This window comes from Pyrus communis, chromosome 2 (genome assembly GCF_963583255.1).
Source record: "Pyrus communis chromosome 2, drPyrComm1.1, whole genome shotgun sequence".
In the NCBI taxonomy this organism is placed as follows: Eukaryota; Viridiplantae; Streptophyta; class Magnoliopsida; order Rosales; family Rosaceae; genus Pyrus; species Pyrus communis.
In genome coordinates, this window is record NC_084804.1 from 34,771,414 (window position 1) to 34,788,991 (window position 17,578).

A 17,578-nucleotide genomic window follows, 5' to 3' on the forward strand; every position below is an offset into this window, starting at 1 on the left:
TAGTAGTTCTGTAAACCGATATCACAGGTTGGTCCACATGGCAGTAGCATGGATGAAGTGATGCAAGCAGTTGGAGCTTTACCCGGGGTAGAGACCGGGAGTGAATTGTGGTTCTTTACAACTCAGTTATTCCTGTCTGAAGGCAAGAAAGAGATGTTCGCATACATGAAAGATCCCGGCATTAAGCTCCATTGGCTTAATTATGAATATGCTGCAAAATAAGCCGGATGTATTTATATTATGAAGTATGAACATTGTTATATTACGTTGTTAAGATTACGACATAAAGCGAGTGGCTGTTATCTGGAGAACTATCATACGTTTGGTTGTTACCGCTGTTAATTCTGATTGTTATCGGCGTTGGTTAGGTTGTTCTAATTCGCTAGCATACAACTACGAATGTATAAGTTCCATTGCTTTGGAGAGACTTATAGGCTAAGCAATCGAGAAATATGAGAGAATATTGCCATACAGTGTCCAGGGACTTTCAGTTCGTAGATAACACAGCCTTAATACATTGGATTTGAGTTTGAGTACATACCAAAATACACGATATTGGGTAAAAAAATTATTCACAAACAGTTGTAAAACAGTTTACGAAATCATTCATTAGCTCTAATCAAAATTTATCCAAAACTAGTCGGATCTTTCTCAATCAACTCGAGTCTTTTGACTTTAACATGTAAGTCTGTTAGAAGGAATAATCCCTCAAATCGGCTTTGTAGTCGTCCATTTCCATGTCAGCTGCACACTCTTCTTCAGTAAGGGGAGGAAGTTGTCTGGTTTTGCGTTTCAAGTTATGCTTGTGCCACTCACTCTTGAAGTGATCCCTATACTGCTTGGAATCGCCCACGAATGCATTGCATGTGCTGCATTTGTTCTGCTTTCCCTCCGCCGCAGCATTTCCACTCCCAGTAGAGACACTCTGTTTCTGCAAATCATCGCTCAATTTTAGCACAGGATCAGCCGACTCCTTTTTCGACAAGTCAGGATCAGTACATTCATTTTTCTTTAATGAACTGATGTTTGAGGAATCTTTGAGTGAGTCTGACGGTTCATCCTCATGATCATCATATTGATCGATAACAGTGTCACCCTCTGCATGCACAGAGAGTGCAAGAACTTCATATCTACCATGCAACTTCATCATCAATCCCTCACATTCATGATAAAAACCAGGGTCCAATTCACATATCTGCACAACATAAAACACAAGATTAAACAGGAAGATCCCGATTACTCCAACAATGGTAGTTTGTAAGTAGAATGCTTAAAAAGTACTTCAACCTCTATTGTACTTTAGGATTACTAAGCAAAATAAGGCAGACAAAGTACTTCGACTTACAGTAGATATCTGACTTCCAGATTGATCTTTAGAAATTATGCTAGCATTCCAGGCAGTCAGCTTCTCCGAAAGAGATGAAAATTCATGGTCAGGAACTATGAGTCGCAATCTCATTGGAGACCGTTTGATTGGGAAGTGCTTCTGAAGCTCATGAATAACTTCCAGAGCCTGCATAAGAAATGGTATAGTGTACATATTCAACACAATGAGACAATGCACAGTATAACCTAAATCCCATATGTTGCACTCCACACACACAGATATACCTCCACATATATTTGGATAACCTACAGAGGTTAAAACCCTGCGGAAATGTGCACATGCATACATAATTCTACTAATTATACATATAAATCGTTGAACAGTAACATCATGCATGTGCACACACATAAACTACGTGCATACTTATTTTCCAACAACATGACACCGTGAAACAAAATTTGCAAGCTGGGAGACTCATTTTAGAATCCACCAATCTGTCATATCTATCGTAATTACATATGAACTATTAAGATAATCTACTTAAATATCAAGCGAAAGTGCCAAAAACCACATCTATCAGGGATGCATGCATCTAGTGAACTCCAAACAAGTATATTCATATGTAACATGAAGGGAAAGAGAGATTCAATCACCTGCTTCTTCGAGCTTTTATGTGGGTCTACAGCAAAGTGAATTTCATGCATTAGACTCTCAATCAAGCTAATAGTGTAAGGGCGTCGGGTTTCAGGATTATAGGTTTTCTGCATAACAATGGTGGCTATGTCCCGAAACTGACTGGACAACTGAGATTCCCTCTCCTTCCCAGCCACTTGAAGCTCTCCTTTGTCCAAAATCTACAACAAGAAAAAGCTTACGACTCAACAACACATTTACGAAACTAACCAACCAGATAAACAACCAAAACAAATTTGTTTCCCTGACCTCCAAACAAATCTTGGTCTGGTCATCAGAATCAAATGCGGCCTTCAAGTCTTTTGTCTTGGCAAGAACACCTTTCGAAACATTTGTGTAAACGGTATGCGATTGCAGTACTTCATCCAAATCTTTCTCACTGTCCCACAACATAAAACATCACAACTTTCATATATACATATTAAGTCCTGCAAGATGTTTCAAATTCAAACTACAAAACTTTCACTGACATTTTCGTTCTTCGTCTTCTCAGTTATACTTTCACATATACATGAACAAATTTGCATAAACAAAACACTATTATGCAAATTTATTACACATATTTCTCAACACTATTCTTCACAGTATTCAAAAGTACTTGCAGAAAATCTTGGTTTGATATTAATTTCGCATATAAATACAAATTTCTAACAAAAGAGATTAGAGTTAGAGAGAGGGGGAGCTTACACGCCAGAGCGCCATGAGAGGACCTTGTTCTTGTAACAGGCAATTTCAAAGCGGGTGCCGCGCTTTTTCAGACGCACCACTGCCACGTTCGTCAGCCTCTTCTGCCCTACCGGCTGCACCAGTGATCTCGACATTTTTGCAGAACTAACACAAATTGCAGTTCAGGAATTGGGATTTGTATTAACCTGCACTAAATATTAAAAAGAGAACTTGCAGATTTTTTTTCTTGAACCTTCATAAAGAGACTTTACTTTATCAAGGATTAGAGAAATTGCCGATTTCTCAAAATATTAGGGACTAAATCAAGAATTAGGTGAAGGTTCAAGAAAAAAATCTGCAATTTCTCTTTTTAATATTTGGCAATTTAAAAGTTTAGCCACCATTCTTATCAAGAATTAGAGAATTCATATCTATTCATAAAGAGACTATACTTTTAGTGAGATAAAAATGGTGTCACCCGTTGCACTAAAAATAGTGTCACTGCTACAGGAAAACATACCTGTTTATGGATTCAATTGAAGACGCTACGCGATCCCTAAGGTGACGTCCAAGGCTCCAGCACAATCTGCGGAGGCAACAGCCAGTATGACAGAAAAAGTGAATCAACATACATTTTTATTTACTCAACTCCTCAAATGAAATCATGAGCATTTCTTATAGAAAGGATAGAAAAACAAGCCACTAATCTCATGTGAACAGCTACTGTATTGTAGACCAAATAGCTACTGTATCATTATAATTTAAAGGACTTGTGGCGATTCTTGATGAAGTGAATTACTGAATTCTAAAGCAAATGGCTACTGTATCTGTACTAACTATCAAAACATGCACAATTCAATACACTACGAAACCGAAATGATTAAACATATAAAATGCCGAAATGATTAAAAATATAAATGACCCTCAATTAAAAGTCTTTAACCTGCCAAATCTAGCCAAACTCCTAAAACGAAAAAAAAAATTCATAAAAAGTCTTTAACCTGCCAAACTATTAAATGAGCCTCAATTAAAAGTCTTTAACCTGCCAAACTCATCCCCATATCCTAGGATTTAGGAAAGCTCAACTTTAATCTATCTTTTTACGGTCATTATGTCATATATATGACAATAGAATATAGATTGTGCTGGGGTTGTTTTGATCACCGGTGCTTTTGACAATGAGTCATCATCATTTGGCATGCGGCCAATGAAGGCCAGTCTGAACTCTCGGCCCAACTTTTTATTTTTATTACAAAGGGGTTGGATCGAACGTTTAAGATTGAGATTGAGTATAAATTCAGCTTGTTACAGTTGATATTCAATCCAAAACATTAATTTTGTAAATATTCGAACATCAATTTTCCTTATATTCCTAATGGTAAACTGTAAGCATAAATATAGAAATTAAATTAGGGCTGCTATCAATCATGAACATCCAATCCAAAACATGAACAAATTTCACAAACCCTAATCTAGAATTCAAAAATTAAATTTCAAGAATTCGAAAATTAAATTTCACAAACCCTAATCTAGAATTCGAAAATTAAATTTTACCAGCCCTAAATTTACAAACCCTAATCTAGAATTTTGAAAATTAAATTTCAAAAACCTTAAATTAATTCCAAAGTTTACCTGATTTGGGGGAGAATCAGTACATAGTGGATGAAGAGTCGAAGACTATCAGAATTTGAGTGTCTGAAATCTGGGAATCGCGAGAGAGAGAGAGAGAGAGAGAGAGAGAGAGAGAGAGAGCGGTGCTCTGTGTGGTGAAGGAAGCTTCCACCGTCGGAGAGAGAAAGCGGTGACTCCGTGTGGTGGTGGGCCGGTGACTGGCCGGAGTTGAGCAGAGCTTCAAATTCGAGACAGAGAGGAGGAGAGGGCTTGGTGGGATGACGGCTGAGAGTGGCTTCAATTGAAATTAAATGAACGAAGGCTGGAGCCTGGAGAACCCTAACAATGAATGGACAACACAGATTAATTTTAACTATAATTAAAAAAATAATATATATAATATATACGTATATGTTGCAGTCGAAATAGGAATGTGATTGTGTAAATCTTGACATATTTAGAGATATCTTTTATATTTTCTTTAGTAGTTAATATCCTATTAGAATTATAATTCTAAAAGGGTAAGGAATTAAGCTTCCCTACCACTACAAATAAAGACACAATCAGATGGAATAATACATATCTCACAATTAAACATCTCTATTCTCTCTCTATATCGAACCATAATTATCCAGTAAATTATAAATGCAATAGTATACATATATATAATAATAATTAATAATATAAATTTTTGGTTCGGTATGAGATTTTCGAAATATTGAGAAGACAATCCTGAATCACGTTCCGAAATTTTAGGATCAATTCGAGATAACATCCCGAAAATTTTGATTTGGGACATTTTTAATTTGGGATTGGTGTTTTTCGATTCAGTTCGAGATTTTCGGTAATTTTTTCCACCCCTAGTTGGTTTACCCAAATATTAACAAGAGAAATTGCCCTTTTTTTTTTTATTGAACATTCACCCAATTCTTGATTTAATCCCTAAACTTTTAAATTTAAAAAATAAGGACTTAAACTTTTTTTTCCTGCCGATATCTCCCCTACCCATAGTTTTTATTTTTTTTTATTTTTTTTAAATTCAATCCAAATTAATGTTAATTTTTATCACGTGCATACCACTTGACTCTCTTTGAAAACAAAAACGTCACATCATTAGACATTTAGACACAAAAGCTATAGATTCACATAAATTTGCACAAGTCAACATTTTAATAATCGAAGGTTTTTAATTATTTTAAAGAACGAAGTGACCAAACTATCATCATATGTTGTACACATATTTTCATTTAACATAAATTTAGATAGAATGAATGAGAAACTAACAATAAGGAGAAATTGGATAAAAACATTAGTTTAAATCCTTAATTTTTCAATTAAAAAATTCAGAGGTAAAAATAAAAAACTAAGTAAAAGTTCACAGAGAATCGGCGGTTTACTCGTATTAAAAAGGCTTCTCAATTGTAAGCCTATTTGGGTACATGGGTCGGCCCAAAAGATATAAAAGGGTTTATAACCTGTCCCCGTACTCCTCTTTCTGGGTTCGTAAAGCTTCACAGAGACAGTGTTGCAGAGGCCATGCCTTCTTCCCCCATTAAAATCGAAACTTTAGCTTCGGAGGAAGAAGTGAGCTCAAGCAGCAACGCAAATGATAGCAACCGCTCCACTTTCTTCGATGTCTACGGCCCTCAAGTACTCTCTCTCTCTCTCTCTCTCTCTCTCTCTCTCTCTTTCTCTCTAATTTTGTTTTCTTTTAAATTTCATCGCCTTCTATATTTTGCCATGAATTCGTTTTGCGGCTAAAAAGTATTTGATGCTTTAATTGTATTAGCATTAGCATTGAAAGTTGCAATCTTTTAGTTTTGTTTCGAATTTCGGTGATGTTGGCCATACCATGTACTCTTGTATGAAGAACAAGTCTGCTGACTTATAGCTTTCGATTCGATTCATGGATGGTTAAGTTAGCTGTATTACGTACATATGTATGTATCACTTGGATTTTGGTTTATACCAGTAATGCTTGTTCATCGAAATACTTTGTGCGGTCTGATGGGATTTTTATTGAAACAATTGAACTCTAGTGCATTACATTTAATCTTATTTGCCCTTGTAGAGTAAAGCAGAGGTGATTTTTAAGACACCGGAAGCCAACACAACTCTGAATTTGCAAGTGGGTACTCTTATTCACCCCTAATTTATGAACTCTTTGTTCTTTTTCTGAGAGGTGATAGGAAATTTTGTTCGATTTGAACATTTATTGTCACAGAAATAAGAGTGAGTGAGTGAGTGATGGAGTTTGTGTTGTGATGCAGGAGGTTCAAGAACTGGTGACATGGGTGCTTGCTGAAGGTTTCATGCCGTCATGGGTTTTTATTAAGGTAAAAGGAGTATCTTCTTTTCTAATAATTCCAATGCATGTATGGTTATGGATCAATGAAACCATAACAAACAGTATTCCTAAAAACAGGTGGAAGACTCGATACTGATCATACAAAAATATTATATCCATTAATAGTTGTGGGGATTTTAACCATAGATAATCTTAAAACATCTCACAAATAGGCAGATTTGTGAAACTGTTACGGAGCCATGTATGTTTCTCAATCTTGTTGGCTTCCGTGCTTAATTTATAGACATGAAGTTGAAAGAAACATGCATTCTTATAGTTATTAATACTGTGACCTTACACTTTGCAGAACAAGCCCCTCATTCCCAAAGTGGTTATGCTTTATGTCCCAGGACTGGATGCAGCATTGTACTTAGCACATCGTCGACTTCTTAAGAGTCTCAAAGCTTTATGTAGCAAGCCAAGGCCAGTTTTAGCTCTCAGGTTTGTCACAGATGTGATTTTGCTTCATCTGCCTTTAATTTCCCTGTACTTCCACTTTATATGGCTATATGTTTTTGCCCATGCTAGCTGTATGTCAGATGGGATGCAGACGATTGATGCACTCTTGACGAGCAAAGTGAAAAGAAAGAGGGAAGAAAGTAGTTTAACTGTGGAGAAATCTAACCTGGCATCTAAACAAGGTATGTGACATCTTCACAGAACATTGAACATACTGAATTTCTTGCTTTTATCGTAACTTTGCTAATTTGCATGTCAAAGTTAGTAATTGTACGGAAATCAAGGATACTTTACTAGGAGAGCCACAAGTAACCTGAAGTTCTGTGTATTTATAAACTTCTCCATTCCATTATGGCTAGCGGTCCTTATTTGGTAACATTGGTTGTTTTAGTTTCTTGTACTTTTCTGAATCAATATGAGTGGGTGTATCCATGTTCAATTCATTACCAATAGGTAAGAGCAGCAAAATGTCCTATGTTTGGAGAGTCTCTCTTGGATTCGAACTTTTAGGAAACTATCTACAATGTTGTGATTAACAATTACAAAAGCAAATGCTGCATGCCAATCTAGATGGGGCTAGATTTTGCAGAACAACTTTTGTTGCTACCAGAGCTGGTGTTGTTGTCTTCCTGCTGTCAACTTTCACTCTCATATTAGTATTACCAAGTCTTTGCATGCATACAACATAAAAGTTTGGAGTGTAGCGTCAAGGTTGTTGCAGCGTGCAACATCGGAGTAGACCGTAAAAGTTTTTGCATATGGAAGTCTAGAAAAGGTTTGCCTTTTGTAATTCATGCACTTGATACAACATCAGTTCTGTCAGCATGAATAGAATCAAGATTTCTGCCAGCTTTCTCATATCTTGGATATCGGTTTTGTATTGATTGCTTGGCCATACAGTTTTTGTGTTTCTTAAGCTGTAAACTAATTTTATAACAAGTATGCATCCCATCTGTCCTGTAAAATTATTTTAACACTGCATGAGGATCCTTTTAATTTTTTTTTTTTTTTCTGGGTTATGTCTACATGTTTTTCTGGTTTAGATGATCTATCCTCAGTGGACCTCATGAAAGATCTACCTTTCCCTATTACATTTTACACGCTTACAACAAAACAACTTGAAGATAATGGATATTGCTTCAATTTGCCAGGTAACAAGACAAATGCTGCTTGGATTATTAATTATAATTTCTCTTTGATTTAATTTCTAACTAGTTCCTTAAACTCTTATTATTATTGATTATTATTTTTTATCAATGCAGGTTTTCTTTCTACTCTTCCGGCCCCTTCAGGATCATCCCACTATCAAATGCTGGCACTTGATTGCGAGATGGTAATCCTTAAATATCAATTTCTGAAGATAGGAAAGAAGTTTGTTAACAACTTGACATATAGTACTAAATAACTGTTATTTTGTGGGAAGTTCATTGTTGAGGTGTATTCGTCCTTTCAACTTGTTTTATACATGTCAGCTGAATTGTTCGGATAGTGGTAAATTTAGTTCATTTTTGTTATTCTGTTCTCACAGAGGAGCCATGTACTGATGTCATCTTGGTTGATCCATTTTGTTTTGTTAGTGTGTCACAAGTGAGGGTTTTGAGCTAACAAGAGCAACGCTGGTGACTATGAAAGGAGATGTAAGTTTTAACTATTTTGTTTCCTAATTGTGCAAAAGGAACTGGATGTTAATCTGTAAGGATGCACGAGTTTCATGCAATTTTTTCTTTATGAATTTATTTAAAGGACAAGTTGCATTTGTTTTCTGACTTGGCAATGGTTTGGTGGTCTTATTTATACTTGAATGTTTCAAAACTTGTAAGTTCAGTTGAATAAAACTTAATATCTGAGTGATTTATGCATAACTTTCTTGTTTGAGAAAATCTTGCTAATGTCTCTGAACTTAGGTTTTGTCTCATTTTAGTCCCTAAACCATTGTCAATATCCCTGAACATTAGGTTTTCTCTGGTCCACTTGTAGAGCATCTCCGATAGACTTTTAAACTTCTTTGGATAGCTATTTTAAAGAGCCAAACCAATGAAATCAAGCTGCAAGAGACTCTATATCCCACTCTTTATTTTAGTTTTTGTGAATGTTTGCTCTTAACTTTAAAGAGGAGAGAGAACTTAGAGAGCTAGCTAAACATAAAAATTTATTAATTTTGGAGAGAGATGTCAAAGGATAAGAATGATGAGAAAGATGGGTTGTTTAGAGCTTGTAGTGTTGGAGATACTAAATTATTGGGCTAAGCTAAAATGGTTTTTGCTTACACTAGCTAAACTAAATATTTTTTTTAAAGAAACTGCTGGAGATGCTCATTCCTAGTGTTGCTAGATTATCATTTCCAAATATCAGGGCTTCAGCTTCTTTTCTAATTCACACCTTATCCCATCCTGCTAATGACACAATCTTGAAGCTAGAAATCTCTGGTTCACTAGGGTCAACATATTATCCACGTCTGAATCATATAGATTTTTTTGAATCCTCATATCTATGATATCAAATTCTTGCTTATCAAGATTTTGTCTGAATTTTTTACTAGTGTTTGGGATTCTGAATGCTTTGAAACTTTTATGCGACCCCTAGAGTCTTAAATTTCTTCTACATGGTCTTGTATAAATGACTGTGTTACCACCTAAATAACTTTTCTTCTCATTTTTTGAACTTTTCTTTTAATGAATCTCAGGTTGTGCTAGATAAATTGGTTAAACCAACAAATCCTATCACTGATTATAATACCAGGTATGTTATCATTTTAGCTTTCATTAGTCCTTCCTTTGATATGTTGCTCTATGTGTTGAAGCAGTTAGAGCTGCTTCTTGGAATTCATACTTATTGTCACGTGATCTGGGGCGCTGTGGTGGCAGCTCTGCTTTTTTTTTTTTTTTTTTTTCCTTCTTTTATATATTTTTATGCAACATACATCAATTTGCCTTAGCTGCCCAAGGATATTTTAAAGCAACTCAATTTTAGTGTTTTGAAAAAAAAAAAAAAAAAAAAAAAAAAAAAAAAAACCTCTATCACATGCTGGGTTTGTGTCCACATCTTTTCTTCCATCTCTACTCAAATCCCATCCAATACTGCAGCCTTAAGTTTCTTCCAGAAAAAACCCCCTCTTTCTCCAACTGAGTCCCACCAGTACATCTCAACTCAAAAAACTAAAATGATGATCCCCTAGGTGTCTTCTACAACGAGACCCAACCCTAGCAGCAGGCTCGAAATCAATTTTTGTTTCTTTGCAAGGTTGGAATCCCGAAGTGGAGTGAGTTTAAACGTTAATAACTCAACCACACTTGGGCTTTTAGTAGTTTTCTACTCTATGAGAAATAAAACATTTCTGGGAAAGTTGTAAATCTTTAAGAAATCATCACTTTTCATGATTTATTTCTGAATAAAGGTGATTCTTAGTGTTGATGCTCTCTCTGGATAAGCTTCATCCCTGTAATTTGATTGCAGATTTAATATTTGAATTTGTTGCGGTATGAACGACAAGCGGCTTCTTTTAAAAAGATTAAAAGAATAACAATCAATTTCCTGTTCAGGTTTAGCGGAATCACAAGTGAGATGTTAGATGGGGTGACTACAAGTCTTAAAGAAATTCAGGTTAATCCTTGGGTCTTGTTCGCTATTTGTGTGTGTATATATATATATAAATGTGTTACATTTGCACTTCGTGTTTTCCATAGTTGTGACTCGTGAGATGCTGCTTCACTATTAATTTCATCATTTCCCGTTTAGAAATTCTTCGATTCTATTTTATAACAGTTGCTTTCCATGCTCAGGAGGACTTTCTAAAGCTGGTTCACAAAGAGACCGTGCTAGTGGGGCATTCCTTGGAAAATGACTTGTTAGCATTAAAAATCTCCCACAATCTAGTGATCGATACTGCAGTGTTGTACAAGTACCCCCGTGGTAGGTCTTACAAATCTAAACTTCGAGATCTTGCCCAGAAATTTCTTTCTAAAGAGATACAGCAGTCAGGGCTTGGCCATGACAGTATTGAAGATGCAAGAGCTGCTATGGACCTGGCACTTTTAAAGATTAGACATGGTACGTGACTATCTTTTGCATTACATTGTATTATTGACCAATTTATGGAAAATAGTGGAACTCAACTAGTGTGGTATCTATCACCTCCTTAATGTACAACTTATATTGAACCTTGTCATTGCCAGCATACATTTATTCTTAATTTATATGAAAAATAGAACACTGTTGGTTCAAAAGTTTAGTGGCTTCCAGATGTCAGAATTTGATACATTGTCTGAGCCTGAGGTGGAAAGAGTAATTAAATAACTAATAGTAAATAGGTATAGTTCTGCATCTGATAATTAGTATGTCCTTAAATCTGTTTATGTCTGTTATAAGAATGCTTCTTTTGCTGGATTAGGACCTGACTTTGGTACAGCACCATCACTGGTACGGAAAAGGCTCCTAACTGTTTTGAGTGAGAGCGGAAATACCTCCTCTATCATTGATGATATTTCCATTGTGAAGCGTCATGCCTCTGAATTATCCCATGCAGTGCCTGTGTTCTCTGATGACGAAGCTCTTTCCAAAGCTCAAAAGGAGGTAGACTTGTAACTGCTGTGTTCACTTATTTTCTCGTCTTTATAGTTTGGCTATGTAACATTTACTTTTGATTGTAGGCAAGGAATGAGAAAGTGCAATTCATCTGGACCCAGTTTTCTGAATTGAATCGTTATTTCACTAAACAAGCAGAGGATGCAGAGAAATTGAATGGAAAAATTGCGGAGTTGATATCCTTGCTTACATGTCATAAGAATTCTGGAAATAAAAAAGGTATTAGATGCAGCTTAACGTCTGAACTGAAGGAAATTCTTATGCGACTGGATACTAGAATACGTACCTTGTATGCCGCATTGCCCACTAATGCCATGCTTATTGTCTGCACTGGTCATGGAGATATAGCAACTGTCTCTAGGTATGTACTACATTTCACTTCGATAATTATTAATTATTTACATTGTTATTGTTCTTTCGTTCCTTGAAAATATATTTATAGGGCAATGGATGACTAGTTGACTCTGCTTGTGGAATTTACCTATTGCCACTGTCAGACTGTTAGAGATTTTGAATGTTGGTATTGCTTATAAGTAGTAATTTGTTATATGAAACGTGAGTGAATTTTCAAAAACTCAAACGTCATTAGGACATCTTATTACAAGGGAGTTTAAAGCTTTGATAGAAGCTATTTGGTTGACATGTAATAGAATAATATGGATTTATCTGGATTGTTGCGTGCCAAGTTGCTTAATTAGAGTTGATTCACGTCTGACCCTGTTAACTTTTCTTGTACATGGACAAAGATTAAAGAAAATGCTTATGGATCGTAGTGAAACAACAATGTGCCGTGAGAGCATTGTAAAGGTATTGGAAGAGCTCCAAGCCCAAGCTGAGGTAGCATTGTGTTTTGTTGGTGTGAAGAGTTGAGTAATCTCAAGGGCTAGTAGGGGTGACTTCCAGCAAGTATTAGGTGAGGAGAGCTGGACGAAATTGAGCTTTCCGGCTGCTTTTACCACTTCGCTCACAAGAGCAAGGCGGTTTGGTGTCTTACAATTTTCAAACAGCATTATTGTCGGAATAATTAGTTGGGAGGCTTGGACAGATAACAAAAACCCGCCAAACGTAAGTAGGAATGCATGGGAAGAAAACAAGGATATCTCTTAAAAGAGGGGACGAGAAAGTTGTAGAAATGTCGGAGCATTTAACTCGCTTACTTGCCAGAGGGAAGTCCTAATTGTATTTTCTGATCTTGTAATTTATTTAGTGTTCACAATTTTGACGATCCATCATATTTGAAGTCAATTGTTTGATATACGAAGAAAGAAATGATTAATAGTGTTCTCCTATTAGCATACCCATTCCAGGGGTTTTCAGAAACTCATGGTATATATACTTTTATCTAGTTTTTGGTCATTCTTTTTTATAGAAGCAATCCTGGGGCACGAGAATTGAACTCAGGGCCTCGGATGTAAAATTGTTCTTAACCAAATTAGCTACAAGCCTACAACCCTTCCATCGTCATTTGGTCAAATGACTCCTTAAGAATGACCAAATGATGCGAGGGATTGTAGCTAAGTTGGTTAAAAGCAAATTTATATCTGAAGTCTTTGTTTCTATCCCATCTTAATCACATTTTATTTTGCAAAATTTGAGAATCCCCGTCAATCTAACCTTTTGTTCCATTTATGAATACAAAATCGCGGAACATATTGAGAATTTTAAATTTGCAATATCAAACAGTATCGAGACATTGGCGACATGTCCACACAAAATTATATAGGAGATTATATAAAGTTATTCTATTACAAGCATCGAGATCGTTTATCAGTGTTAGAAAACTAGCAGCTCCCTACGTTCCTTATTTATCAACACTCCGAAATTACCGATATATAGCCATAAGTCTTGATCCCCACACAAAATCAAAGTACAAAACTGAATGAAAGCATAGCAGTAGTTAGGAGCCGAAGATCATCACCTCCACGCTGAAGCAACAATCAAGTTTTTCTCTTCCCACCCAAAAAGAAGAGCCCCCGCCTCCTCCTTCACCTTGTACCTCTCACTGTACTGTCTACTAAGATCCCGAATCGAATCACTCACATTGGTGCTCATAGGACATGAAGTAAATCCTGCCATGGTCATCCTTGCCCTCCACTTTCCAGCTACCTCATACCGCTCTATTCTTTCCTCTCCTTCGCACGCCACAATGTTCACTATGTCCCGTGCTAGACACTGCCTTTCGACATTCATCCTATCCTGACTCTCCCGGGGGAGAGCTGCATCAAGGGAATCAAAAACAGCAGAGTAATAGTTGTAGGCTTCAACAAATCTTTGGAGAAAAGGGGTCGTATTGGTGTTCATGTCTTGTTCTACAACTGTAACAAGTTTTGGCCTCAAGCTCTTCACCATCCGAAGAAGCTGGTCCCTCTGGTTAACCGTTGAAACACTTTCGTCTGGCATGTGGTGAAGCTGAAAAGCAAAGTTAACCACAAGTGCTTCCCCAGGCCTGCAGCCAAGCATTGAGGTATTGACGATTGAAGTCCTTGAGGCTACTGCATGAAACTCGAATGGAACTTTCAGCGCTTCTGCTAGCTTCTCAAGCCTTTGTCCAATGATCTTTAGGCCTCCAACATGACGCTGAACTGTCTCGGGATCATCCACCCCTGTTAACTTCAAGTGTGGTGGCTTGCCTGGCAGACTCGAAAGTGTTTGTATGAGGGTTATGTATTGGTTCCCCTGGTTTATGTCAAAATCTATGATGTGAACTCTCTTTTCATCTTTGCATGCCTCTATGATGGCTCCATTTGCTGCCATAAATCCAAATTTAAAGCACGGACACACCTCAAAAAGGATTTGCATGGCTGCAAGGCGATAAGATGACGGGGGTTCCTTGCATTTCAAAGACTTGTAAAGAAATTTTCCTGAGGAAGCCACACGAGCTGCTAGGCCTTCCACCATGTAAGCCGCAATCCTCTGTGTAGGATCTCCTTGAATTGATACCATCTGTCGGAGCTCATTTATCATTGTTGATGCTTCTTCGACATTTCCCTCCGAGAGTGCACCAGCGCACTCAAAAAGCAGCTGCTTGGGTGTCCGTGGAGAAACCTGTGATATTTCTTTGTTGCTGCTGGTACTGCTCGCGTTAGAGTCAGAGGACAAAGACTCCTTGGGTGAGTCATGGAGCAATTCATTCTGGATTGGATCAATCCATTCACAATCCACTTCCATGCTTTGACTACTGCAATTTCTCTCCCCATCGTCTTCATCTGCATTGTCATTAAGGAGTGCTCTCTCCAATTCTTGAAGCTTCAATCTCATCTTATCTTCATCAAAGCTATCCGCATCGGGGCTTTGACTCTCAAAGTAATCTGATTCAAAATTGGACATTAAAGAAGTGCTAAATGGATTTTGAGTATTCAAGGAGGAAACTGATCCAGCTGTTAGCTGGTAAGATGAGGCACCTTGTGGGTTAGTTGAACTCCCAGAAACGCCGGAGCTGGAAGGATGTGTAACTTCTTCCATTGGGGAGTCAAGGAAGTACTTCTCATAACTCTCAGCGCTGTAGGGATCATCTGAATACACCACCTTGGGCTTATCAGAGCCAAATATTTGAGTTGACAAGCTGGAACTTTCATTGCTGCCCTTTAGAGAGTAGAAATTGGGATTTCTGTACGATGTGGAGAGCTCTGCTGGCCGAACTAAAGACATGGTTTTTGGTTACTTCTTCGGTCGTTGAGGAAGACAAGTTCTATCACATAATTCGAGTTCTGTATCACAATTTGTAGAGGGTAAATTACTTTCAAACAATCATTAAACCTGGAAACTAGCAAAATTGACCCAACAGATAGAAATTACGCGCAGACATAAACACAAGTAATACTACATCAAATTAGTAATGTCTACCAAACCGTTTTGAAGGCATACATATAGAACAATAATAGCAGGTAGAAAAAGTTGTGCAAGAAAGAAAAGTCAATGGAATTGTATGAGCATTCACCCTTGCGCTCGAGGTCCCAAGCTCAATTCCCCCTCCCCCAATATCGCTTGTATCAAACTGTTGAAATTGTATGAGCCTAAACAATTACAAGCTGCAATTAAGAAAACCTTGAACGAGCTGAACAAATTCTGAAATAAGCTGAACGGATTCTGAAATAAGAAAACTTTTAAACAACATGGGAACTCCAAAGGAACCCAAAAAACAAACAAAATTGTTGTTTCATGGCAGCTGGCAATTGCAGAGGAACAAAGTTGTCAAAACATCATGACAGAAATTTTCTGAGATTACAACAACATGCATAAACGTCATCGTCATCACAGAGAGAGAGAGAGAGAGAGAGAAAGAGAGAGAGAGAGAGACAGAGATCCATGCCTACCTGAACCAATGATTTCATAAACAATTAACTATCTGTAAATACAATAATATATATGCAAATATAATTCATGACAATTAAGTTCACATATAAGAGGAGAGATTTAAGAAACAAAAGTAAATAAATATAAAAAATAGGAGGGAAAAAAAAGAGACATGTACCTGCTCTGCTTGCTGCAAGTGAAAGATGAAGAACACAAAAATGAAGAGGAAGCTGAGGGTTTGGTCTGAACTTTGAAGAAAGAGGAAAGAGTTGAGGATTTGACCTTGGGATTAAGACAAAGGAAGGGGGCCAAAATTCCTCCTTGTAGTTATTGGTAATATAATATAAATAATTAAACAATTTTTAGATTGTTGTGAGGAAGGTAGTTAGGTTGAGAAGCAACAAACAAGGTAGAGAAGACAACCCAAAAAGCAAATTTGAAGACCAAAAACATAAACAAATGAAAAATGATCCAGATTAGTAAGAATTAAATATTAAGAAACTGTGTGTGATTTGGGTGGATATTAACCACCTATTTGAAGCATCTGACCAGAGAAAATAGTGTTCCTTAAAGACCCATTTGTTGAGAGGAGACTTTGGTTTTGGTGCAGAAAATTCCAACGTTCTGGAATTTGATGAAGAAAAAAAAAGGCAGTAAGGAAAGAGAAATCCAGCCAACAATTCCCTTCAGAGTTCAGAGGAAACTTCCCTCCAATTTGCTTTTAGCTTTTGTTTTTGCATTTTCTGTTCATCAGTCAGTCTGCATGTTTATGCCAACTTTGTCTGACTACTTTGTCTGACTAACCTTGTTGTGACATTGCTTGATTCAAAACCACAATTATGGGGTCTTTTGAAAGTTGTTAAAATTTTGATGTGTTAAAAGATTTTGAATCCTTCTTTACCTTTAGAATTTTAACCACTTGACGGTGTTTGAGCACTAGCTTTTGAAGAAGACGACAACGATATAAGTATTGTTAAAATTCGTACGTAGAATGCATTCTTCAATATTATGCACTAACGAATTTTTGATATGATAACGTTAGTAAAATTAAGTCTTAATTTGATAATAGAAGAGCGCTGGAATTCAAATCCTGACGCATCAAAGTGGAAACCAATGAATGTATCTAGGGTGGCAGAATGATTTTTCAAAAGTCTAAGCGAGTTGGCTAAAAAGTACATGGACTTGTGGTCGTGTAGACTCGTGTGAACAATTGTTTGTACGGTAGCGGTTGAAAAATATGGTACTCAGGTTTTGTTGTGCTTAGTCCTTAGTGATGTTTGATCGGTACATAATTAGAAAAAACACTTCGTGGTGGGGCTGCTGCTTTTCTCAGTTTCTCGTTCCGCATGGAAGAACTATAGCTTTTGTATGACACAGTCAAAGGTTCTATATTCTAATAATGTTAAAGAAATCAAAATTTTAAATCAAATGATGTATCATTAATAAAAAATAAGCATGTTAATCAACATTTAAGTAATAATCTAATAAACAACAATCACATCATTTGATTTGTAAAATTTAGTTTAAAATTTTAGTTTCCCTAACATTACTGTTTATATTTGGACCTTTTGTTGCAAACAGTGTTTAAAAAAATCAATTAA

At 36.6% G+C, this 17,578-nt stretch overlaps 3 protein-coding genes across 7 annotated transcripts; 1 reads left to right on the top strand and 2 right to left on the bottom strand.

Annotated features, from left to right (window-relative positions):
- Positions 1-491: 491 nt before the first annotated feature.
- On the bottom strand, positions 492-4,646 carry LOC137726395 (uncharacterized). Of its 2 annotated transcripts, none has more exons than XM_068465320.1 (7): positions 4,319-4,646; positions 3,207-3,272; positions 2,708-2,851; positions 2,270-2,399; positions 1,981-2,181; positions 1,346-1,513; positions 492-1,195 (listed from the first exon to the last, which is right to left on the bottom strand). In XM_068465320.1, exons 3-7 carry the CDS (start codon positions 2,839-2,841, stop codon positions 692-694), a joined length of 1,137 nt encoding a protein of 378 aa, XP_068321421.1. In that variant the 5' UTR covers positions 2,842-2,851; positions 3,207-3,272; positions 4,319-4,646; the 3' UTR covers positions 492-691. The 2 variants fall into 2 exon arrangements, with proteins under 2 accessions (XP_068321421.1, XP_068321420.1); XM_068465319.1 differs by having other exon boundaries at positions 3,207-3,286; positions 4,317-4,362.
- A 1,135-nt stretch (positions 4,647-5,781) lies between these two features.
- On the top strand, positions 5,782-13,005 carry LOC137725270 (small RNA degrading nuclease 5-like). The gene is made up of 14 exons (XM_068463902.1): positions 5,782-5,947; positions 6,369-6,425; positions 6,568-6,633; positions 6,952-7,085; positions 7,173-7,285; positions 8,147-8,254; positions 8,366-8,436; positions 8,681-8,740; positions 9,787-9,842; positions 10,643-10,703; positions 10,883-11,150; positions 11,491-11,672; positions 11,750-12,045; positions 12,431-13,005. The coding sequence occupies exons 1-14, from the start codon at positions 5,834-5,836 to the stop codon at positions 12,552-12,554; spliced, it is 1,710 nt and encodes a 569-aa protein (XP_068320003.1). The 5' UTR covers positions 5,782-5,833; the 3' UTR covers positions 12,555-13,005.
- Positions 13,006-13,329: 324 nt separating this feature from the next.
- On the bottom strand, positions 13,330-16,800 carry LOC137725269 (scarecrow-like protein 1). 4 transcript variants are annotated; one of them, XM_068463899.1, is made up of 3 exons: positions 16,156-16,800; positions 15,622-15,697; positions 13,330-15,391 (listed from the first exon to the last, which is right to left on the bottom strand). In XM_068463899.1, the coding sequence occupies exon 3, from the start codon at positions 15,330-15,332 to the stop codon at positions 13,599-13,601; it is 1,734 nt and encodes a 577-aa protein (XP_068320000.1). In that variant the 5' UTR covers positions 15,333-15,391; positions 15,622-15,697; positions 16,156-16,800; the 3' UTR covers positions 13,330-13,598. The 4 variants fall into 4 exon arrangements, with proteins under 4 accessions (XP_068320000.1, XP_068320002.1, XP_068320001.1 ...); XM_068463901.1 differs by lacking the exon at positions 15,622-15,697 and having other exon boundaries at positions 13,330-14,992; positions 15,086-15,391; positions 16,156-16,794; XM_068463900.1 differs by lacking the exon at positions 15,622-15,697 and having other exon boundaries at positions 13,330-15,372.
- Positions 16,801-17,578: the final 778 nt, after the last annotated feature.